The 25,953-nt window shown below is 40.5% G+C and overlaps 1 protein-coding gene across 1 annotated transcript in view; it reads left to right on the top strand.

Moving 5' to 3' along the window:
- Positions 1-5,925: 5,925 nt before the first annotated feature.
- LOC118799526 (voltage-dependent L-type calcium channel subunit alpha-1D-like) overlaps positions 5,926-25,953 on the top strand; it is a 77,452-nt gene continuing 57,424 nt past the window's right edge. The window contains 6 exon segments of the mRNA XM_036559465.1: positions 5,926-6,037; positions 8,714-8,866; positions 10,594-10,778; positions 14,730-14,833; positions 19,181-19,347; positions 22,154-22,228. Coding sequence (XP_036415358.1) covers positions 5,941-6,037; positions 8,714-8,866; positions 10,594-10,778; positions 14,730-14,833; positions 19,181-19,347; positions 22,154-22,228 — 781 coding nt within the window. The 5' untranslated portion in view covers positions 5,926-5,940.

The raw sequence follows: 25,953 nt of genomic DNA, 5'->3' as shown, positions 1-25,953 counted from the left end.
TGAAGTCTGGCTGTGTCCACTGGCTATTGTCCATTAAATCCACAATATTAGAGCAGCCTCATTTAACTCCTTTTGTCCTTTATGTATTTTCTGTTCTTATGTGCTGAACAGAAACAGTGTTTACAGTACGTTTAGTGTACTTTGAAAAGCATTTACAATGAGAGCATCATCATTAGACATGTAGGATCATAAACACTCACTTCTCTTTCTCTTTCTGTTTCTTTCTGCCCTCTAGGAAACAGTTGAATATGCCTTTCTCATCATTTTCACAATTGAGACCTTCCTCAAGATCATAGCATACGGATTAGTTATGCACCAAAACGCGTACGTCAGGAATGGTTGGAATATGCTGGATTTTGTCATTGTCGTCATTGGGTAAGTATGACCTGTTTGCTGCTTTCTCTACTTTGAATTACACTGCTCCTAACTCCACTTTTGTTTTTTAAGCCATGTTATCTTTCTAATTGTTAGGCTGGGCGTTCACTACACGACTTGAAAAATCTTAACAGGTTTCTAAAACGGAGAGCATCACAAACTTAGCGTCAGTTTCGTCACACAATATCTTGTCTTTTTGACGTGAGGCGCTCACACTAGAGGACAAGGCAAAAAGAGAGAGCATAACACACATAACGACTTTCGGCTACGGATAAGAACTGAAACTCCCAGATCTCCTCAGATCACATAACACAAACAAAGCTAAACGTACTCGACCTGTTTGCGCTTCAGAAGAAAGGGTGGATTATGAGGTTGAGAAAGGCTGATATTACAGTGAGAGCTGGAGAAATATTTCACTACAAACTGGCAGCTGAGCTGAAACTGTAAAGAGAGTGGCCTGACGACTGGATCAACATTATAAACATGATATCAGCTCTTATCTGCCTGTGTTTTACACACAGCTCCTCTGTCTCTGCTCTCTGCTGTTCAGGCGGTGTATCTGCACATCTCTTCGCCTTTGTCTCTGCTCTTCTAGCTCTCTGATTGGCTGCTGTTTGAATAATTAGCACAGTAAATCTCTAACCTTCTCACTCTGCAGGACTCGTGAACGTTTTTGAGTCATAAATTTTAAACAGTTTGATAATATGGGAGGGTCTCCGATCACTTCAGAGCAGATCGGAGGGCTAAAGATTCACTTGTTTCTTCTCACACTACCAGATCGTACTCGCCGTCAGCCTGTTTCCGATCGAGCTCCTGACCTGGAAAATTGCTTTATGTCGTGAAAGTTTGTCGCAAGGGGCAAATCAGGGCTTAAAACTGGGCAAAAAATTGTGTAGTGTGGGCCCAGCTTTAGTTCAGTTTGTTTTTCCATGTTTTGCCATCTGTGGTAAGATCCCAGTTGAATAAGTTTGCCTTTATTGATCAACTAGTGCATTTTCTTGGATGCCCAAACACTTGTTTAAGTTTGAATCTTAGCTAAATGCCTTTTTTTAGACATACATTTCACAAGAGCCTACTAGTAGTGTTACTATTAGAAGTAATAGTGGGAGTTGTAGGAAATATTAATGCTGCTAGTAGCAGTATTACTACTAGTACTAGTAGCGAAAATGCGGTATAATTAGCTAATACTGAGCTTTTTCACTAAGAAATCTTAAAACACTACTATTGGCTCTTAATATCTGAAGCCTAAGAAGACCTCCCACTGCGTGTCTTTTAATATTATTGTATTCCAAACTTTCTGCTTCTAAAATTCTATCATAAAATTATTGAGGTCCTGTTTGTTTTAACACATTACACATACGTGAAATATCTTAAGCACTCAGCAAATATGGCAAGTGTCAGGTTATCCTTAAAATGTGCCTTGAGATGTTTTAAGATCTTTGACTGAAGTATAGCATCACTGTGTGGACTGCAATGACCATGAAGGAATAAAGAAGGAAACACTCCATGATGTTCTTAAAAAGACAAAACGTGATCTTTGTGAAGGCCAAATCAACAGCCACACTGATTTAAACTGACCTTCAGACACAAGAGTACGACAGCTCCAATAGCAAAGACAGGATCCGGTCTCAGTCGAGGGTTATAGGTGTACCAGCATAACAGTGGCACCAAACATGCCTCAGAAAGCACAGAGGAAAATACTGCATTTTACTGCTGTCATGATTGCTTGATTAAACTTGTTTTAATCCTTCCATGTTTTTTAGTATTTGATGATAAAGATTCTAATACCGTATTGACGGATCTACTTAGAATTAAGCTGTTGTTAGAGTAAATGAGTGCGATGTCCTGTAACAGTTAAATTGTTCAAATTTAGCTGATTTTAAATGAAGTGCATTAGCTGGCTACACTGCTAGCTACCTTGGACTGCGTAGAGTTGCAGTGGAGAAGAGTGGGTTTCGTTCCAGGTCAGAAAACGCTTCTGTACAGCTGTTAGTAATGTATGTTTCATAGTATGTCTCGTTCAGCAACAGCCTCTGTAGCACAGTGACAGCGGGAATCTGAAACGAATGCATCTGAGGAGGTCACGTTTCAAGTTTTATGTCTTGCTGGAGTCTTTCGATTGGCTGATTGAGCTGTAACGTTAGTTAAATGTCCTCTAAAGGCAGATATACACTGTACGCCTGTGATTTATGTGCTCACACTGTACAAAAAACGCTCGGTGTGGCTGAAACGCAGCCCCACAGTCAGCTCTGTCTACAGGCAATTATCAGAGCTGTTTCATTCTAAATAACAGGCTGTGCCTCCAAGTGTCGAGCAGAAATATTGAGAAACTGTGCTATAGCAGCTTTGCTGACTCGTGCCACACTGTGCACTGAAGCTAAAAGCAGGCAGTGATGTACATGGGTGGGACAATACGGCCTCTTTACAGCCTGTTTTACAATGACAGATTCACTATATTAACGTTTATGTCTTGCTGTTCCATTCAGTCAAACAGCGTGAAGTCAGTAAATCACTGTTGTCTGAACAAAATCTCCAAAATTATAACTCTACAGGAGAAGGATAAAGGTTCTTTACTTTTAATGTAAGTCAGTGGAACCAGACTTTTTTCCAAGTCATTTTGGGGTTGTTTCTTTTGGTCCATTCATCATGAAATTGACACACTATGTTAAGACCAACAAGCATTTTCAAATTATGTAAAAAAATGAAAAATGAGAAATGAGGTTTTGTTCTGATAGTAGCGCTATAATTACTTTTTTACCACAAATGTTGACATTTCTGCCTCTGTTTTGTTAGCCTACGTGTCTCCACCCGTATTGGGAAAGTGGTTGTGTTTGTATTTAAAACCAGCAACTTTGTGTCCAACCGTCACAGCAACAGCAACACTTCCCCGTGTGAACAGACCCTCGTTCACTGCCAGTTTTGGTCATTTGTTCATTAACATGGCAGCCTACGCTCAGCTTTCGTCACACGGTATCAGATGGTATTGGATGTTGGTATCGGTGCATTTTTTACGAGAACAAATAAATGAGCGCAGTATCAGACCGATACCTGATACCACCATCAGTATCGATGCATCCCTGGATATAATACGATTCACGAGTTGTTTTTGTTTTTTTGAGTTTGTGATGATGTCACTCTCCAGATCTATTAAAGATGCATGTATCAGCTCTACTGAGACGCTTTCAATCAGGTCCTGCTCACAGGAATAAACGTATCATACACACTTACCCATCTCTCTTTCTCCCTCTTTCTCTCTCTTATTCTTTTCTTTCTCTCTCCACTTTTCTCTGTCTCTTACTTTCTCTCTCTTTCTCTTTCTGTTTTGCCCTTTTCCTCTCTTTTCTCTGTCTTACATTCTCTCTGTCTTTTCTGACTCTGTCTGTCCCTCTTTCTCACTTTCGTTTCTTACTTTTTGGTTTCTCTCTCCCTCCTTCTGTCTTTGGTATTTTTCGATCTTACCTCTTTCGCTGTCTCTTTCTTCTCTATCTCTTTCTTTCCCTTTTCTCTCTGTTCTGCGTCTTACATTGTGTCTCCCTCATTCTGTCTTTCTTTCTCTCCTTCTGTTTTACTCTTCCTATCCATTCTCTCTTTCTCACTTCGTCTTACTCGTCCTACTCGTCTTACTTTCTTTGTCTCTCTGTCTTTCACCTCTATATCTCTCCCTTTCCTTCTCTTCATCTTTCTCTTTTCTGTCTTTTACGTTATGTCTTCTTCTGTCTCTTTCTCTTCCTCCTTCTCTCTGTCTCTTACTGTCTTTCTCTTTCTCTGTTCCTCTTTCTCTCTTTCTTCTGTCTCTTTCTCTCTGTGTCTCTGCCTTTTTCTTTCTGCCTCTTTCCTTGTCTTCTTTCTCTGTTCCTTACATATCTTCATCAGCCTGAACATAAAAGTCACTCACTTCCTATGAGCCCCCTCCTCACACACACACACACTCACACTCACACACACACACAGACACACACACACTCTGACACACACACACTCACACACACACTCTGACACACACACACTCACACACACACACACACACACTCTGACACACACACACTCACACACACACACACACACACACACAGACACACACACACTCTGACACACACACACTCTGACACACACACACACACACACACACACAGACACACACACACTCACACACACACACACAGACACACACACACTCACACACACACACACACACACACACACAAACACACACACACTCTGACACACACACACACACGTGTGTACACACAGAGCTCTTCATGCAGTTTTATGACCCAGAAAAGACACGTGGAATAAATCAGGCTCCTCACTGCTAGAATGACTCACTGTCTTTCCCCACTCTGTCTCTATTTTTCTTCTCTCTTTATCTCTTTGTCCATTTTTATTCCACCCTCCCTTCCTCCTTCAGGAATTCTTTATCACCCCCTCTTGATCCGTCTCTTGTAACAGATTTTTTTGTCCCTTATCATTTGTTCACTTTTGAACCTTCCTGTCCATCTTTCTCTTCATTATCATTCTGCTGTTCTTTCTTTCCCTTGTTTCTTCATCAGCCTTTGACTCCTCTGGCTTCCACATTCTCTCTTTTCTCTTCTGTTTTCTCCTGTTGTCCAGATTCTTGTTTCATACTCTCTTCTGTTTTCTCTCTTTTTCTTAAAGTACTAACTAATTCATAATTCTCTCTCTCTCTCTCTCTCTCTCTCTCTCCCCATCTGCGTCTACTAGAATGAAGATGATCTTTTACTAGCCTCTCCTCTAATTAAGATTAGCCAGGCTTTATTAAAGGAATAGTTAAATGGTTAAAAATGAATTTTATACAATTTTGCCCTTACCTAAAAAGATTTTGAGTGACATAAACGTCCATTTCTTATTAGCTACATTATCCTCGAAGCTTCAGCACAAAATTATAAAAGTAAACTTCACACATCAAACATGTCTTGGCTCATCATTTACATTTGGATTAAGGGGAAAAATTGGACACCTTTTTTTTAGCGAACGATTCCTTTAAAATGTGTTTTGCAAATGTTAGGTTTAGGGTTAGCTGTGCTGTTGAGTTGTAGATGTTAGCAGATGACTGAATGAATATTAAGCCTTAGTGCCTAATAAGCCTGAGATTTTAAGGGGTTAATGAATCTGTGAAATTCAATTTATGGATTTATAGATATGGAAGATATGGACTTTGTTAACTTTGCTAAGCTTAGTTGTCACTGTAAGCTGTGAATTATGTGACTTACGTCTGCAATATAGTAATCAAAAGACACTTGATGAAAAAAGTTACTTTTCTGTGTTCAGAGTGAATCTCAAGAAATATCTTTCAGATTGCTTTCACAGATAAGGTTGCCATAGGAACAAGAAGATGACCAAAAACATGTTCTACTTGAATCTGTGTAACTACATAAAAAGTAGAAAGTAGAAAATCGGAGCCCTTACTCATTCTCTGTATAACTGACTCAGCTGTTTTTGCAGACTGTTTAACATCTGCTGTCTTTCTGCAGATTGTTCAGTGTTGTCCTGGAAGTTTTGACCAAAGACGGCGGTCAGGAGGCGGAAGGCACCCCCCCAGCAGCCATGCACGGCCATGGGGGGAAACCTGGAGGTTTTGACGTCAAAGCCCTGCGAGCTTTCAGAGTGTTGCGACCCCTTCGGCTGGTTTCAGGAGTACCCAGTGAGTGATCTTTGCCCTCTGAGTGATCTTGCCTTTCACTGTAGACCTCCACAAAACTGCACCTACGTGGAGTCCAGCTGCTCCTACATTAATTGAATCCCGAACTATATTTACTGAAAAGGGACAGCTAAAAAATCCTTGATGTCCCAACAGTATGAACTAATTGAGCTAAAAATAGGAATGTGCTGATATGGAATTTCTGAGCTGATAATGATAACCGATACCAATAATATTGATAACCATTACTAATATTAATACTTTTATGCATTTTGGTACATCAGTGCGAATGTAAGCAAAAACGGGCCCCAAATTATCCAATTATCTGGTACAATTTCACTATTGGACCGAAAATAATACAATTTTCCCACTGAACATGTACAGTGGAAAAAAATATATATCTTGGCAACTGAAATCATCTTAAATCAAGTCATACATACATACATACATCATCTAAACCGCTTATCCTTCTGGGTCGCGGTGGGGTGCTGGAGCCTATCCCAGCTGTCATTGGGCGGAAGGCAGGATACACCCTGGACAGGTCGCCAGTCCATCGCAGGGCAGACAGACAGACATACACATTCACACCATCACTCACACCTAGGGGCAATTTACCATGTCCAATTGGCCTGACTGCATGTCTTTGGACTGTGGGAGGAAACCGGAGTACCCTGAGGAAACCCACGCAGACACGGGGAGAACAGGCAAGCTCCACACAGAAATGACCCTGGTCGCCCGGCCGGGAATCAAACCCAGGCCATTCTTGCTGTGAGGCGACAGCACTACCCACTGCGCCACCGTGCCGCCCTAAATCAAGTCAATAAACCAAATATTCATTGTCATGAGACTACTGTAAGAATATCATAAGTTTATTTAACCTGTTTTTATTGTTTATATACAGTTAGATAGATTGATAGATCACTTTATTCATCCCATAGGGAAAGTCATGTATTACAGCAGCACAATGTACAGAAAAGAGCAGAACAAGAGCAAAGTATTACCGTATATTATTATACAGATAATTAATAGAAGTAAAGACGTATAATAAGAATATAAAAGAACAACCATAAAAAGTATAATGTGCAGTAAATAAATAAGTAGTCACATAAATATCATGCAGGTGACAATGCAGTGGTGTATTGTCACATCCAGTGAATCATCGAAAATGTATGTAATATATATATATATGGACTGAATTTAAGATGATTTCACTTACCAAGATATCATTATTACAGTATGAACATTTGCATATAACTAACTACTTCGTAACATTCTTTTATTTTTAGCAACATTAGCATTTTCAGATGAAACATTATTTTTATCATTCTCATAACACTGAGATGCATTTACTCAGCCATATCCCCCCCATACACACCCATACTCTCCTGAGTCTGGGGCCCCGGGGGTCCTGGAGCACAGGAGCCCCTTGGTGGGGTGGATGTGGGGTGAACGCAGCCACAGTATGCGGCCATATGGCAGAGGGAGCTCAGTGGCCCCCGCTGCCGCCCCCAGGAGTGTTCGTTCAGAACAAGCTGTTAAACTCAATGCCCCAAAGACATCTGCTCTGTGTGTGTGTGAGTTTGCTTTATAGTTTTCCCTTAACTTAATGCTGTTCATAAAGCATGCACAGGCAGACAGATACCCAGTAAACGAAAACAAATACATATAGATGAATAATGAAGTATCACTCATTTCGCAGTTCCCTTATATTTATTTTATGCTGTGAAATCACCATATATCATTATAATAAATGCAAATCACTGTAAAATGCAATAAGAAATGCAGTAGTTAATCTTGTGAGGTAGTTTGAAGAACTGAGTTTGGCTGCAGATTTAACCTTGATGTCCCCAGCCGTCACATGGATTGTTAAATATTATCACCAGCACATTTGATTTAACATAATGTAATACTGGTTGGTCAAATACTGGTCTACCATGATCAGAGGTCTAGAAGTGGTTAAATGAACACTCGTACATTCGTAAAATCACTACTAATACTATTGTATTAATATTGTTTGTATGTATTGTAAAATAAGTGTTCTTCTGAGCAAAAACAATTCTTACTGCCAGATGAATAACTTTTTGTTCTCAGGTGCCTAAAACTTTTGCACAGCACTTTATCTGCAAAAATCATTGCAGTGGACCATTTCTGGTTGTTGAAAAGTGCAGATCCTGTCCATGGAAACTGTTGTACTAGTTACTAATGAGATGCTTCCTTTCCTTGCATATTATCTGGTACTGTAAGCACATTTGGTTATAAAAACACTAGCAGCAAAATAGTGTCTCACCCACGATTTGCTCTTAGGATTTTGAATGTCTGCCAGCGGCTTGGTGCTGCCAGGCTGCGGAAGGTGAGCGGTTTGCCGTAGCGGTGAGGCTGCTCTAAAAACAATAAGCATGCTATGGGAGAGACCCTGTCATTTGCCTTCAAGTGGAATTCATTCTCAGCTGGAAACATTCTTCCTGCCTAATCCGCTAATAAAAGCTAGCTGTGTAGCTGTGGGTGTTCGTGCACACAAATGCTATTAAAAACTGTGTGTGTTTGTGGGTTTGCACTGAAACACGCACTTTGTTTGTGTCTGTAGGATTTTACAACACATTGATGAACTGTATAACTGTATGTGTTTGTTCAGGTGTCGACACTCAGACACTTCACACTAACTGTAACGTGTGTCTGCAGGTTTACAGGTGGTGTTGAACTCCATCATTAAAGCCATGGTTCCCTTGCTCCACATCGCTCTGCTGGTCCTCTTTGTCATCATCATCTATGCCATCATCGGCCTTGAGCTCTTTATCGGCAAAATGCACGCTACCTGCTTCGTCACTGGGTCAGGTGGGTCATTTGAGAACTTGCACCTTAAACACAGCTGTGTTCGCAAGGAAATACATCTGCTTATAAGGGAATTCCAACAGTTTTTTTCAAAATATCTGCAGAATTCAACTGATGAGGTGTAAACAAGTCATTCAGAGTGGTTTGATATGAAATGGTTTATTGTAGAGAAGCTTACAGACTCTTATAGATTTCTTTACAGTGGTGTTGATAGGAGCCAGGGGTTGTCTACCGTGTCTACAGTGCAAATATAGCCATTTCATGGCCCTGTGATTGGCCCTGTGATTGTACCTAGAGCTAAAGGGGAAGCAACATGGAGTATGTGATGAGGGGATGGGAGGGAGAGACACGGACAACGGGAGTACCACGTTTAGATAATGCTTTACTTTTCAAAAATAGAAGTGTAAAATAATATACATTCACCTTTAAAAGTCTTTAGTGAAATAGGAAAAGGAGATAAATAAAAAGAAAACATCCAGCTAGACAACGTCAATAGAGCGATCGAGTAACCGGCTAACACGGTTAATTTATAAGGCTCAGTGTGATCAAAAAGTCAAATCTGCCATCAGTACTGAGGACGCTGGGAGTAGGGATATTGTATACAAAGCCAGCAGCAATGGTGGACTATGGATGGTGCCAAAGCAATGAAAAGAATAAAACCTCTAACCTGCCTAACTGGAGCTAAACTGCACAAAACTACAGCGGGTGGCACTCGCCCCTTACCTAGTGTGTCTATACAAAATAACACTACCGTTTTACATGTAAAGGCGCACCCAAACTACCTGTCCACTCATCGCGCTAGAAAGAGAGACACGGAGTGAGAGAACGAGCAAGAGAGAGAGACAAAGTGAGGCCAAGGCAGAACTTAAACTACATGGCTACAATTTTAACAACAGCGCAACAAGTCACCAAACTGCCAGCAAACTGAAGGCCTAACAGACACACATAGTGCTCTCCCCTCTTCACATGTTCCTGGGACAGCCTTTTATCATCAAACACCTGCCCTTATTGAGTCAGCAGCGATTCTGATTGGAGGATGAGGGTCGAATGCCACTGATGCAGCCATTGGTTGGGTTGCACCTATTAGGAAGTGAAGTAGATAGAAATGGAAAGATGAAAAAAGTCAGGGGAAGAAGAAAAAAACAAAAAAACTATCCTATCCAAAAAAAAAAAAACTGAGAACCTACATGTGTCTTTAGAGGTGAAGGAATAAGTCTTCTTAACTTTCAGTTTAAACGGACCTAAAAGGAGGACTCTGTTTGTCTGGTGTGAGATATACTGCGGTTCACCCCTCAAGCTACTATAATTGAACAGAGAAATCCAGTCGTCGCTAGCTGGTGTCTGAATACTGTGATGTCATTTGTAGCGGGGTAGCCGAGCGCTCGGCACCAGCTAAAAATAATCTGTTTTCTTTCTTAAATTATGACTATTACAAAAATAGCCGTGCTTTTCCAGCTGGTAAAAACAGCTCAACAGACACTTTCTCCCACTCTCCCATGACAGATCTGTGAAACGGTGAGTGTTCGTCATGTTCCGACCATAAAGGATGGTTTAAAACAGCAATTAACCACCCAGGAGCAAAAATCAGCCTTCAAACTTGAAAGAAATAATGATTTGACACTTACCGAACGATAAGAATTTTGTTTATCGTTTATTTTTGGCCATATCGCCCAGCTCTAACTGTAATACACTTTCTCTCTCTGTGTATGTGGGTGTAGAAATGATAGCAGAGGATGAACCCGCACCGTGTGCGGTAAACGGTCATGGTCGCACATGTTCCATTAATGGTACCGAGTGCAGAGAGGGATGGCACGGCCCAAACGGCGGCATCACCAACTTCGACAACTTCATGTTTGCCATGCTGACAGTGTTCCAGTGCATCACTATGGAGGGCTGGACAGACGTGCTCTACTGGGTCAGTATCACTGCAGTCCGTGGGTTGTGCTTTGCTTTCAGCTTTCAGCTCTCTGTGTCTATTCACCATTTCACTGCTGGGTCAGTACTCTGAGCTCTGGGAACGCTTTAGTGCAGGAGTGTGAAAATTCAGTCCCAGAGGGCTGCAGCACTGCGTAGTTGAGTGTTTTCTCTGATCAGACATGTCTAATTCAGCTCAGCTAATTGTCAGGTGTTTTGCGAGTCAGCTCTGAAATGTGGTTGCCTACGCACTACAGCAGCACTGTTCACTATGCAGTGCTGCAACAAATCAGATTCATTAAGAAAAATTATGGAACATGTCCAAGGCAGACTCTCCTTTTTTGGCACATGTTGTTGCTTTATAGCGGAGGTGTTCAGCTGACCTATTCATTTTGCACCCACAGATGTGTTCTGTACTAGTAAAGCAATAGGAAAAAAACATTCAAATTTAGGTTGGAGTTTAGAGCCACTGTATTAAATCTGAGCTTCCAGTTTAAAGTGTCTGGACTGTCTAATGAAAGCTAGACAGTTTGGAAATTAAGGCATCACTTTAGTTCAATTAAACTGTAGATTTAAACAAGTTTAAGGGGCCAAATTCACAGAATGGGCATGCAGTTTAATATTTGGCTACACTTTAAAAAAAAGGTTCTTCAAGGGGCCTTTTGTGAAGAAAATGGTGCTGTTATAAACCATGAACACTCAAAGAACCCTTTGCATGATTAAAGGGTTTTCAGTAGATAGATTTGTTCAGTAGATTGTTCTATATAGAACCTTTTGAAAAAGGGTTCTATATAGCACCCAAAAGGGTTCTTCTATTGTTATGATGTCAAGCTTGTAACAATAGAGGAACCCTTTTGGGTGCTATATAGAACCCTTTTTAAAAGGTTGTATATAAAACCATCTACAGCACATTCTCCATCAATCTGAAGAACCTTTCACAGTGCAAAAAGCCATTTTTTCATGCAGAGGGTTCTTTGAGTGTTCATGGTTCTTTATCTTAAAATTTTCCTTACTAAAGAACCCTTGAAGAACCATCTTTTTAAGAGTGTGGTACAGTTAGTGCTCCTGATCTGCCAAGTATCGACTTTTGTTCATATAGATAATAATGATTAATTTACATTTTTTGTTGTTTTTTCAGTTAAAGAATGCATGTTTTATGTGATTCATGTATGTGCGTCACTTCCAGGTAATTATGTTGACGTGATTTATTTTATTCTTGCCGAAATTTGAACCAAATAAATTTATAACATCACTTTTTCAGTAAAATAAAGAGAATCAACGGTGCAAGTTTATCACTGAGTTAACGTTTAGTCAACAAAATCATCCTCCATGACGTTAAACAGTCTTTTTTCTGCGTCACGGTACTTTTGTTTCTAAACTGGCAGAATCCTCTCTTCTCCTAGATCTGCATAGAGGAGAGGGCGAGATGGCTAGCAGCCCACACACAGCTTCTCTCGCTCTATCTCCCTTCCCCACCCACCACTCACATTGTGCTTTAGGACATTGCTGAAGTATCTCAGAGCTCCAGAGCGCATTGGACCCTTCGTCCAGAAGGGCTGTGGTGTAGTGTGGTCTCTCCACATTATGCTCCATCTCTACAGAAAATAATTTACATTCTCATTGCTCACATTTACTTCTCTTATTTTCTGTCTAATTCTGCCTGCAGCTGTACTTTTCATTGATGTGTGGTGTATTTCTTCACCTCAGTATAGAGTCAGAGATTTGAAATCCCTTAAACCAACACATCGTTTATGTATTTCATTTGCACTTTCACTCTTAGAAGTCAAGCTGTTACTTTTGGTTTTGGTCTTCAGAAGTAATCACATAAATGCATATTTAACCTCATAGTTAGTATCCACTCCACAATTACACTCACATTCAGTTTACGTTCTGTATTGACACGTTCAAGTCTGCGCTTCTGCAGCCAGTTGCACCAGATGAACGTAGATCGTAGCCTAGTTTGAACGTGAACTGCTTCTACGTTCAAGTTTATGAGCCACTAGAATTTAACTGGTTGCACCAAGTAGCATAGATTCAACATAGCTTTAAGTTAGAACTTAAAATTTACACAGATCCTGTAATTGGTTAGTTCTGACATAAAAAACAGTTAAAATGGCTGGTCAGTTATATTGATCGAAAACATGCAAGAAAATGAAATACGTCTCGGTTTGCGTCGGCAGCCGCTCCTGCAGAACAGATTACACCCGTTTTCATTGATCGGAGATAGAAAAGATCACAGACCTCCTGCCACAGATTTGCAACACAACACAGACAGGAGCAGAGCCCTGAGCCCTGCTTTGTGTCTGGCACTGAGATAAATTTCTACAGGGTCTACGTTCAAGTTTACGTTCCAAAACCTGGGCGACTCTGTTCAAGTACACAAGTCAACTGTGTGCAGAGCAATAAGAGCAGCTCCATCAGTGCTCATGTTGTGTGTGACGCTGACCTTGTTGTCACAGAAAACATAACAGATTATTTTTAAAACATAACTAACACAGCTAACATTAACTGTGTCATTCAGCAGATTCAAGTAGTGATTGCATTAGCCGCAGCTTTGCTAACGTCACTGACTGTTCATTGATAAAGTGCCGTTAAAATTGTGCACGAGAGCCCAGTTTGAACATTTCTGAATGAAGCTAATATGACCGACACACCTTAAGCGTAATAAGTGTAGCATGTGTGGAGATCATGCGTGTTTCCTGTTTATGTTGGGCAGCGTTACTGATAGGCTGCAGAGTGAAACGTCATTCTGTGCGACAGTGTTTTGATCTATGATCACTTTACGCTTTACTAGTTAAGATGTACCGTAAGTGTCTGTGGTGCAACCGAAATTCTTTGTGTCGCTAGTTTTAAACTAAATACTCTCAATGTGAGGTTTAGGATGGACTTTACACTCCAACTTTCGATCGAGCTTACGTTCAGCTGGTGCAACTGGCTGCAGACAAATCGTGATTAAAACATGCCAAAAATATCAAGGAGGGTTTTTCTCTATCTGTGGAAACAAAACCACACACAGCAGTATTTTTTCATCAAATCAAAATATTTCCTGTACTTACCAACACAAATGTGATGAGGATTGAAAGTTTAGAATCTGCACTTTATTCAGCATTTCTGTGCCTGTTTCAATGAGCTATGAATCAGAAATAATTAGTATGAAATTACAGTATGCTGGCTGGTGATAACTGTGACTTCTAAGGTTAATCTCGTAGCGTTTAAAAGCCCTGCGGTTGAAATGCGGCTGTATTTTGAGGTGCTGAAACACTGCTTGTGCTGGTACATTCTCTGCATGACTTTTCCGTCTGGATGCTTTATCTTCAGCTGTTTCATTCCTCTTCTCTGTCTCCCCTTCCTTCTTTTTTTCTCTTTTTTCTCCCCCCTTGTTTCCTATTCTCACTCTCTCTCAGATGAATGATGCAATGGGGATGGAGCTGCCGTGGGTCTACTTTGTGAGCTTGGTGATCTTCGGGTCTTTCTTCGTTCTGAACCTTGTTCTGGGTGTTTTGAGCGGGTGAGGGATTCCTGTTCTCCACTCCCAGCTTCTCCCTCTCTCTCTATCTCTATCTCTCTTTTCTTCATCTTTTTAGCCCTTTCTCTCTCCGTATCTATTTACTTCCCTCTGTCTTTCCCTCTTTCTTTCCCTCACTTTTTCTTTCTCTTCATCTTTCTCTCACTCTTTCACTTTCTTCCTGTTTGCCTTTACCCCCCCTCTCCCTCTCACTCACTCTCTCTCTCTCTCTCTCTCTCTCCTTTCTCTCCCTTTCTTCTCCACTCTCTTATTTCCTTTCCTTCTTCATCTCCCCCCACCTCTCTCTCTCTCTCTCTCTCTCTCTCTCTCTCTCTCTCTCTCTCTCTCTGTCATTCTCTGTTTTTGTCTGTAAAGGTCTTTGAGTCTGATTTGGGCCCTGGGACAACCCCCCTCTATAATGTAACACTACTCTTTGGGCTCCTGCAGGTGAACGATGCGATTGGCTGGGAGACTCCATGGATCTACTTTGTTAGTCTGATTATTCTGGGCTCCTTTTTCGTCTTAAACCTTGTGCTGGGTGTGCTCAGTGGGTAAGAGGGTGTGTTTGGTAAGAGGGTGTGATGGGGTGTGTTTTAAATGGTTAAAGGGTGTGTTCAGTGCTGTGATGATTGCAGTGGTTTTGCAGGGTGTTAGTAAAAATTTACTGTTAAAGCTGCATTCTGTAAGATTTTGAATGAAGTTCTCATCTTTGATACGTTATGCTGGTGAACTTCGTGTAACCTTTGGAAGAGATTTATAGCTGGTGATAAAAGTGTGGTGGAATTTGATAGTAATTATTTCTCACTTAATTCACGAACAGAATCCCTGCCAAATTTTGTAAGTAGAAGAGCACATTTTACTATCATTTTTTGACATTGAATTAAACAGAAAAATCTCAGAGCAGACTCAAACCAGCTGAATGTAATTGAATGTAAATCGAATTCATTGCCTAACTCACTGTAAAGTTAATAATTACATTTGAATAGAAAAGCTAAACAAAAACAATAACTTAACTCCTTAGACTTAAATGTTTAAGGAAGTACTGTGACTTTGTTAATGTGTGAATTTTGTTTACTATCTTTGACAAAATTTACATCAAATAAAACGGTGCCATCTTGCAGAATGCAGCTTGGATTGCTGTGATAAGCTAAGCTACAGCTGGAGCTCTTTGGTGGCTCTGTGGTGTTGTTTGGAGTGTTCTCTGCCCTCTGTAGGATTTTTTTTTCTTCCTACCTGCGTAATCCGTTGGAGGCAAGCACACATTTAAGAAAGAGTGTCAGGACGGAGCTGAAGACAAATAGGATTTAGACAGATGAAGGTCAGAGAGAGGAAGTGAAATGGCTGCTTCACAGAGAGCTGAGCGGACCTGGACAAAGGAAACCGGAGAGATTCGGAGCGAACTCTAAACGCGGACACTAACACAAACCGAGACAGATAGAGAGGGGAGAGAGAGAGAGAGAGAGAGAGATGGAGAATGTGTCAGTAAACAGAGAGGCAGACAGGATGGAGCACTTTTTAAAACGTTGCACAACCAGTGCACGCACATCATCTTTCACACTGCACTTCCTGTTCTAGGATATTATTTTATGAGACTAAGTTCTAGAATTGCATCCCTAAAAAGTACTTTGGAGGCCACAGCACACCAACCCAGCAACAACACACACACACCATGACTTATGAACCATGGATGAGCATTCTGACTTATATTCATCCATGCTGGGGACCGGCTCCCACCCCATGCATGACACTCTGTCAACGCTGGGCAGCTCCTTCAGTGACAGGCTGCTTCACCCCAAGCAGGTATTTCCTTCCTGCTGCTGTTAGGCTGCACTGCTCCCAGTTGATTGCAGTATAATCAATACTTCATGTGCAGTGTTCTATGTAAAATACATGTAAAATATCCTTATAGTGAAAAGATTTTTTGCTCTTTTATTTATAATGTTTATATTGTTAATTTTGTGAAGGACACAGTTTATATATTTTTAGTTTATACAAGTAACAAACTGTTACCTTCTCAAGTAATTAACAAGGTCCATTAGTTTGTTTGTTTATTCTCTTCTTGATACTTCTTTTTCTTGAGTGCCTTGCTATCCCTTTGCTGCTGTGCACTGAGTTTCCCTGGATCTGGAAGAAAAAGTTCTTCGAGTCACCTTATGTTGTACTTACTCATAATACACAAACAGGGAAAGCTATGCAGTTGTTAGTGTAAATGAGTGCATTTCAACTTAATAGTCAAATAATTCAAATCAAGCATTTTAAATTTAGTGCATTAACTTGCTGTTACCTTGGATCGAATAGCGCTGCTGTGGAGAAGAGTGGGTTTTGTTGTAAATCAGAAAAGCACTTCTGTACAGCTGTAAGTAAAGTATGTTTCATAGTTTTACTCCTCATCTGTTTCTTTCAACAGTCTCGGTAGCAAAGTGACAGCAGGAATCAAGTCCAAGGCTAATGCATCCGAGGAGCTCACGTTTCGAGTTTCATGTCTTGTTGAAGTCTTTCTGGCTGGTTGGCTGGTTGAGCTGTAGTTCAGTGTCCTCTAAAGCCAGACTGCACTGTGCGATTTTAGAAATCTTGTTTTTTGTTGACTCACACTGTGCGTTTCACTAGACCATCGTGTGCACCTAAGATCTTCATGCTCACACTAGCCATGTTTACATGTAGCCCAATAATCCGTTAATAATCTGGTAAAAGCTCAATCAGTATAGAACACGTCCATGTAAACACCTCAATTGGAATAGACTAGTCCGATTGAGGTCATTTGGAATACAGCTTCTATCTGATTGATCAAGGTGGTAATCCTGTAAATAATCCGTTAAAGAGAAGAATAATATCTGTGTAAACGCCCGTGTCTGATCACATTCCCAATCGGAAGGTCTAAGTCCGTTCTGATCATGTTCGTCACGTCATAGTGAAAGTTTATACCGTTCAACATGGCGGAGCAGAAACTGGTCTGCAGAGGAGACGAAGTTTATGCTCTGATCTTTAAAAGACGGCGGTGGGACGGACGTCCAGCTTTTGTGTCTCAGAACACGACGTCTTCCTCTCGGCCTTCTTTAATAAGGACATGTGAAGCACGTTTTCCTGAGTCTGACATCATTTTAAAGCAATTAAAAACACAAGCACTGCTCACTGCTGCTCATCTCACTCTGACTGGACTCACGTGATGCTCGTTGTCATGGTAACGTCTACACTAAGTGGTTCTCTATGCATGCACGTTATTTTGGATCTGATTACTTGTAGTGAGCATGTGAACAGATTTTACCATCAGATTGTTGAGCAGAGTGAGAATAAACACCTCAGCCTACTTTTTAGAAAGACAGTTAAAAGATCAACCTATTAATACTTATATTTCACAATTCTGTTCGGTCATGTGGTTTGTGTTTGTGTAAGCTTTAAAATAGACACTTTTGCTCAAGACCAAAAAACTGGGCACCATTGTTTTAGAGTATCCCAATAATCGCACACATAGATGTGGCACCCTAACCAAATGTTTGGGTTTGTCGATGTTTTTGAGTTGGTGTGCTCTGGCCTTAAAATATAAGAAGATCCTCATTTGTTGGTCCTTCAGTTTTTCACATGGCCCCCAAAATTTCTTAGTACACTGATATTAGTGATGGGATCATGGCAGACATCACATAATGAGAGGAAACAACAGAGAGCAGGATGGGGAGTCGAAAGAATAGAGGAATTAGGTTAAAAACATTGCAGGTAAGACTGCAGAAACATTTATCATTGCCATTTACTCACATGAAGCCCAAGAGAAAGGAAGAGAAGGCAGAGAAGAGATGGATGTTGTCTGTGATAGACAACATCCTCTTCTCTTCTCTTCTCTTCTCTTCTCTTCTCTTCTCTTCTCTTCTCTTCTCTTCATCAATCCCCTTTGCTGATCCTCACACCCCCCTTCATTCCTCGGCTGAAATTAATCTCATTGCCTCGGCCTTCAGTTCTCCCAGCGTTTTCTCTCTGTGGAGACATTAATACTCTCCCACAAGACGCACACACACACAAACACTTCACATCCTATCGCATGCATAGTGTGTCCTGTAGAGAAGGGCAAAGTGAAGCAGTGAGGGACACACACACACACACACACACACACACTCTGACACACACATATACATATGTAACAGGGATCCCTGTTGCCCTCTTTTGTGTTCTTTCAGCTTCGTTGAAGAAGATTTTTTATTTTTTATTTTTTGAGTCATTCCTCAAGCTATGACTCAAGTAATCCCCTGACTCAGATTAAGTTTGGACTGCTTGTTGTGTGTGTGTGTGTGTGTGTTTGACGGATGCTAAAGCTGTGTTCGTTGCTTGACCTCTACTGTGGTAGTTGAGACTGTTCTTATTAAGAGTAGTCAAGCATGCCACCTACTGGTAGAAACTGGAAGCAAAATAATAGTTTGATTGCCTTTGAGTGGAGTGGAAAAGAAGGGACTTGTGCTTTTATATCTACAGTTGAACAGTGTGTTTATTATTGTATTTAGATTTCAGGTATTTTGAAGTTGGCCTGAGAGGACATTTGATTTGGCCCAGCAGAAAGTGACCCCAGCCACACACCCCCGCCCAATGACAGAACAAACATATTTTATACTATATATATCTTGCTCTTATTTTGAAACTGTATTGTAGTTTATTGTGTCATGTTATAAAAACCTGATTTGAAGCCTATCCGCCTTCTTTATGTCTAAATGGTTTTGTTTTTTTGGCCCCTTAGCCACTACAAACATTGCGCTTTGGCCCCCCAAGACAAAAAACCCTTGCAGTAAACATGAAGAGATAGTGTTAAATATCTGTGTGGTTATGTTTATGTGCATGCGTATGCTAATGTCTATGTATGCGTTTGTACGCGAGCACGCTAATAGCTGTGTGTACTTGTATGTGTGTCTTGCTGGATGCAGAGAGTTCTCTAAGGAGCGAGAAAAGGCGAAGGCCAGGGGAGACTTCCAAAAACTTCGAGAGAAGCAGCAGTTAGAGGAGGATCTGAAGGGCTACCTGGACTGGATCACGCAAGCGGAGGACATTGACCCTGATAATGAGGAGGAAGAGGACGAAAGCAAGCGCAATCGTGAGTCCCTCACACAGACTGAGCTTAACAATTTTATTTACTGTCTTTCTGGCTCAAATCCTTTAATAAATGTTAAATTGTTGTGCAGCCAAGTGATAGTAAGTGCAAGCCATGAAGGGTTTGTGTGGTGCTTTAATATGGTCATGTGGCTCATTCACACCAGTCTTAAGGGCATTTTCACACCTGTCCTAGATACTTGAGTCCGCACCCAGGACTGATTCTGGGCCCGTCTGGGGGACAGGCTCTTTGAAGCTCTTCGTTGCTGGTTTGCTTTCACCTATAAGAATCCCATGTAAACTGTGGATCGATTACACACTTATACATCACTTTTCCGCATGCAGGTTTGCAAAATCGTAGGCACTAGCTTTATCCATTTTCTGCTTTTTATTATTATCTTTGAATACAAACACTCAGTTGAGTTTTTATGAGTTGTGGCCATTTGTGTTTGAATGCCTTCTTTGCTCCGTATATCTATGAGGCATTTGGTTTCCTCCTCCGTCCACAGCAATCCTTTCCCCGACCATCACAAAACCTGAAAAGGGAAGTGATGCAAGTCGAAGGAGTCATGTTAAAAAATGAACCAATCACATAATTCTACACGTGGCACCGGGAATGGATAGGTTCCACACATACAGCGGACCAGTTCGCTGCTTGCTTCCAGAAGCAAGCCCCAGACCACTGATTTCAGGTGGACCAGAGATTGGTTCTCCTGACCGCTCCCGGCCTCAAAAATAGCAAGCGGTCCTGGGTCTGGGAAAAAAGTGCGAAAATATCTTTAGTATTTAGTGACGTGTCTCAGTGTAAAAAAATCTGGGTTCATTAATAGCCAGACGTCTTTTAAACATGCAGTATACTCCCTCAGTTTTATCCGCCACATTTCTTTCCTTTGTTGTACAGATGCGGTCTAGCGACTGCTCTGAATGTGAAAGTGCTCCAGTGTATTGAGCTCAAGCCTCCAAACCAGCTGTGCTCTTATTGTACTGTATTTGGAGCTGTTTACTCAGCGTTTGGCAGGCAGCTAGAGAACCGCCGGAGAAGGGCAGGGACATAAAGAGTGAAGTTGGGCAGAAGAAAGGCTAATCCAAATCCTCTTTTATAGAGGCAGCCGGACGGCAGCTAGGAGTGTGCAGATTTACACTGGAGCCGTTCAGGCGGCGGAGGCCCGGAGCTCTGAAAGCTCATACACCAGCCTTTGTGCTTACATCGCAGCTTTTGCCGTCTACACGAAACCCACAGGCTTAGAGACATCTAAAGCCACACATATGCCTAGACGCACTCAAACAAACACTGAGCAAGCCAAAGCGCATTCAGCATTAGTGGGCACCTGGTTTATTCAAACTGGAGCGACTTAGAGTGAAGACTCGAGAAACAGACTGTTATATTAAAAGCATCACAGCTGTCATCAGGTTTCCATCGTACTATAGAATTTAATTAAAGCGAATATCACCTCTATTATCTTTGATGTTGCTTAGTTGTATTGCTGCTGCCTCATGCCTTTATTGTGTTCACATTTACATTATTTTTTCACCCAACATTTCATAATTTATTGCATTTCTTTTTATCTGTTCATCCACCTCAAAATTTGACAATTTTATTCAGCATGTGCCATTTTCATAAAGCTTTCCTTTGTCAAAATTTTGCGTAAAAATGGTGATGGAAACCGATTTCACCAACGTTATAGAGTATTTAGACACTCTGCATCTCTTTAGGACCTCAGAGTTCTGAGTTATCTACCCGTTCAATGCATTCTATTTAGGTTTTAGGTCATCAGATGATGTCAACTAGTATCTTCAGACCCCGACCCTCTGCAAAAGGTGTTCTGGTCCTCAGTGTCTTTCTTAGGACAACATCAGTGTGTGAAACCGCTGTGGTTGTCATTTTAATGTCATTATGGCAGAAGTATCATTTTCCTCATAGTCCCTCCTGTGACTAATTATCCATCTTCCTCTTGCCCGTTCTCCAGCCCACCAATTCGCTCTTGCCTCAAGCGTTGGTGTTGTTTATTGTTGTTGTTGCTGTGGTGTAATTGTTGCTGTCATGTATGCTATTAACCCAGTGGTACCCAATCCAGTCCTCAGAACTGCCCCCCCCAGCTTATCCATATTATTGCTGTATTCCACCTCTCGACACCTGAGCTCATTATAGTAATTGTTTATTTAATCTTAATCAAGGATTCAAATCAGGGATTAAGGCCTATATGATAGGAAATTGAAAATATAGAGATACAAATAAAAACAATTAAATAAAACAAGTATTACCTTCTAACACACAAGCACACATAGCCAAATGGTGGAGCTAGTCTTTATCTGAAAAATATTGTACAAATTTCTGTGCGTTTTTGCGATTTGTTTATGTTTTTATTATCATCTTGTAGCTCAGTATGTAGTGTGTTAAATCTCACATGCCTATAACACAAAGATAAATCACTCAATCAACCCAGCCATCAGGTGTAGATCACTTTATACGCAAGAAACGTTGTTAAACCTTTTGTTTCCATATTTTTGTTTGCATTTTTCATATAAAATGTTTTTGTGGATAAACATTCTATTCATTCAGAAACGTGAATAAAGAAAAAAGTGGTTAAAATGTCCACAACGCCTCTCTGAGATGTGTTGAGAGCTGGAATTGAGCAGGAATGCTGGTTGGAATAGGATCTCAGAGGACTGAGTGGGTGCCTGTGCTTTAACCCCTGTTGACCCAGTTGCTTGTTTTCTCATCCCTGCGTTGGTGCTGCGGTGACTGCGCTGTGCTGTGCTGTGCTGTGTGAATGCGTGGGCTTTACGTGCATGGCCCTGACCCGGGACAGGGGTCACTCTGGCTGACCTCGTGGACAAGAAGAAGAAAGGGTTTAGCTGGTTCAGTCAGTCCTCTGACACTCATGGTAAATCCACTCCTTCACCCCAGTACAGTGTGACAGTTTACCGTGTTATTTGAGAATGATGGTTAGGGCTGTCACTATATATCGTGGTAATTAGCGAGTAACATGACTAAATATGGTCATGACTAATAAAGTACACACACACACACACACACACACACACACACACACACACACACACATTGTCTAAGCCTATTATTCTGGGTTATGGGGAAGCTAGAGCCTATTCCAGTGGTCATCAAAAAAAAAGAAAAATAGCCTAACTGGACAATAACAAACCATACATACTATGGATTTACAGTCATATCAGTATCAACTTTGACATATATTGAATTTGACTGATATTTCAAACTGATATTTGATTATGTATTTATTAAGAGCAGAACATTTAGGCAACACTGGGTTACTGTTTTAGTCATTTTACTATGTTACTTACTAACCATCTATAAAGACATTTCTCAGTAATGCCAATTCAAGCGGATCTAGACCCAGTTACCACATTTTCTATATTGTTTATATTTCAGTATGGACAGATACGTACATGAAAAATATGACAAAATTGCAGTTGGTCCAGAATTCATATTTCAAAGTTTCTTAGTACTTTTATGGAAAAGGATGATGGCAAAAAATGATGTGGCCAGAAATACACACAAATGTTTCATCGTGCAAATAGCCAACTAATCATTGTTATTTTATTTACATTTTAATTTGAAGTTTAATTGATTAATTGTGACAGCCCTAACTGTGTTGTGTATCAGGACGGGGAGTGTGTGTGTTTCTGTCTTTTCATGTTGCTTCTGCACTCTTTCCCTTCTGTTTGACCCCACCTTGCATCAATTTGCCTTTCCCATTACATTTTTGTCACATTATACAGTATAAGCTGTCCTAGACTCACTGATTACAGTAGATTAGATGAAGTTTATGGTCCACAAAGGAAATTTTCTCTTACAGGCAGTGTTGATAATACACAGAGACCAGTATACACAATTCTGTACTTATGACCTATACAGTTTCATACATTCATACCACACAGTAATCACACCAGTCTGCTCAAACTGGGACTCAGATAGACGTTTCTCGATAGAACCTCAGCCAACTTTATTTAGGCCAACTTTTTTTATGAACAGTGTGTGAGTTTAAAATGGAGAGAATGGGGCTAAACCGCGATCAGCGTCTCTCAGCTCAGCACTTCCCAGAGCCATCACAAAGAGTTTGATCACACATACACACACTGCTTATCCTCCACTGATGTGTCAGCACCTATCCACATCTCAGAGAGAGAGAGAGAGGGAAAGAGAGAGAGAGAAACAGAGGGAGAAAAACAGAGATGATGAAAGTGAGAGAGAGTCTGAAAGAGCACTCTAATTCATGTTAATGGTCTCTCTCCCACCCCGCTGTACTAAACAGTATATTATGACCATTATGCTCCTATTAACCTGTGTTGACCTTCTGATATTCCAAATTACTATAGCAACCTCACACTCCATCTCTGCAGACAGGCTGGCTTATGGCTGAGAGCCATGAGTGCCTACGGCTGCCACGCTGGGCTGTTTTTACAAAGAGGCGTAGCAGCCTGCAGCAGTAAAACCACTCAAGAGTTAACGGATAAATTCAGCTCACTGATTTTCTGTTTTCATACTTAATGGTTCACAAACCTTTTTTGTTGTGTGTGTTGCTGGATTGACAGTAAGCTGTATGTGAAATTTACAAAGGAAATATCACCAGTGGGAAAAAAGGAAGAAGAAAGAATGAATTATAAATAAAAGGAAAGAGAAGGGATAGGGGAGAAAAACTCAGTTACAGTTATAATTAGAGGAAAGGACATTAGACTTGGTAAATGAAGGTTAATTGTATTAAAATAAGGCATTTAAAGGCCCAAATCTTGAGCTTTTACATTTATAATATACGAGTCAATTCATATTTTAGCATTACTGTAAGTCTGAATAAGGTATAATGGAACAGATATCTGAACAGGTCATCTGTAATGAAGGTGTGTTTAAGTCAAAACATCCATGTTCAGAGCATCTTCATAACTATAAGATTTCACACACAGTGGCCTTTTTTTACACACTGAAATTGACTGTTGGCGTTGTCTGATCAGTGCTTTGCTGAGAAATATTACCCAAAAAAATCAAAAGCAGCGTGAATTTTTCAAATTTTAAACTTTTTGGACATGAATTCTATTGATGTATTGATTTTTACACCCCAGGAGGTACTGTACACTGTTAGAAATAAAGGTTCTGTGCAGGTACATTTTTGTTTATCAAGGTACAAACAAAGGAACAACAGTGGTTTTGAAGGTCCGATTGTGAACCTCAAATTAGTTTTTCCAGGTGAAAAGTTCGTATTTGTACCATTTCATAACCGAATGTTTTAAAACAGAACAGTAAAATAAAAGCCTGGAGACGAGACGGGGTGTGTGGAGTCAGAATAGCTTAGAACATATCATTTCAGTGGATTATGGTACAGTTATGTTCCCTGACTGAGATGTACCACTACTGAGATGTACCCTTGAGGGTCCCACCCCAGTGACAAGTGGGGCACTGCCCCAGTGACAGTTTAATACCTTTATTTCTGAGAGTGTCTGTGTTCATAAGTATCACTGAATTAATTAGTATTATGTTCAGCTGCTTTAAAGTAGGGCTAAACAATTTGGGGAAAATATCTCATTGTGATTTTTTTAAATAGTATTGAAACTGCAATTTAAATTCGGATTTTTTTAATAAATCCAAAGAATATATATATATATATATATATATATGTGTGTGTATGTATGCCTGGTTTTTGGCAGAGAATGTCCACTTTTTCTGGCTTAAGGCTTTAACACTTGATGTAGTGTGCCAGATAGTTCTGGTACTACTGTTTATAGCAGATGGATGTTTGGTTGCCTAACACATCTGCAGGCAGTTTGCAAGTTTTATGTTATTTAGGTTAAATTTCTCCACTTAAAACTTATTAAGACCACAGTGTTTTTACTATAGACTGTAATTAAAATTGCAGCTCTTGCGATTTGAAAATTGTACTCTTTCAAATTGCGATTTTGAGATAAAAATGATTCGTCTTTTCTGATAAGCCATTTCTGACTCAGACATTCAGTTGCACTCACACAGCTTGTATAATCTCCATACAAAAGCATTAACCAATAGAATGCGATACCGTGATGCCTAAGGTCACTACGCCAAGCATGAGCTAGAGGGGTGTAAAGCTGTGTCCTCTGGAGTGATGGAACTCCATCCAGTATCTTGGGGATCCAAAGAGGCTAAACTCATTATTGGTACCCTTGATTTAGGAAGAAATACTTGATGGGCAGGTACTTTTGGACATATAGTGTGTATAGGAGAGTTTTATTTAAACAATAAAATTACTGAATTTGTTCAGATCTGTGGTGGGACCCAGTCTGCTAGAAGGTAGAGCTCCAGGAGGACATTTGTCGACCACTAGATCAGTTCTAAGTACTATTCGGACAGGATTAGTCTTACCTGTAGTGGTAGGGTGATGTAATTTTACCACAGGACATCTGTAATGTTTATGATCGATTCACACAGGATGAGAAATCTCAGTGTAGATTGATAAAGGAGGGGCTACTTGATTTACATTTTGCCTTCACACCAAAAAAATTCATACGTTTGGCTGCTGACAAGTAGAAAAATTTCATTTAATTGTATTTTTTTACTCTTAGCCATCTCTCTAGCTGCCTTAAGTAGACACAGTCTGTCATTAGCCTTGTC

This window comes from Colossoma macropomum, unplaced genomic scaffold (genome assembly GCF_904425465.1).
Source record: "Colossoma macropomum unplaced genomic scaffold, Colossoma_macropomum, whole genome shotgun sequence".
NCBI lineage: Eukaryota > Metazoa > Chordata > Actinopteri > Characiformes > Serrasalmidae > Colossoma > Colossoma macropomum.
The sequence above is the reverse complement of the archived record's forward strand: the minus strand, read 5'-3'. Positions and strand labels throughout refer to the sequence as shown.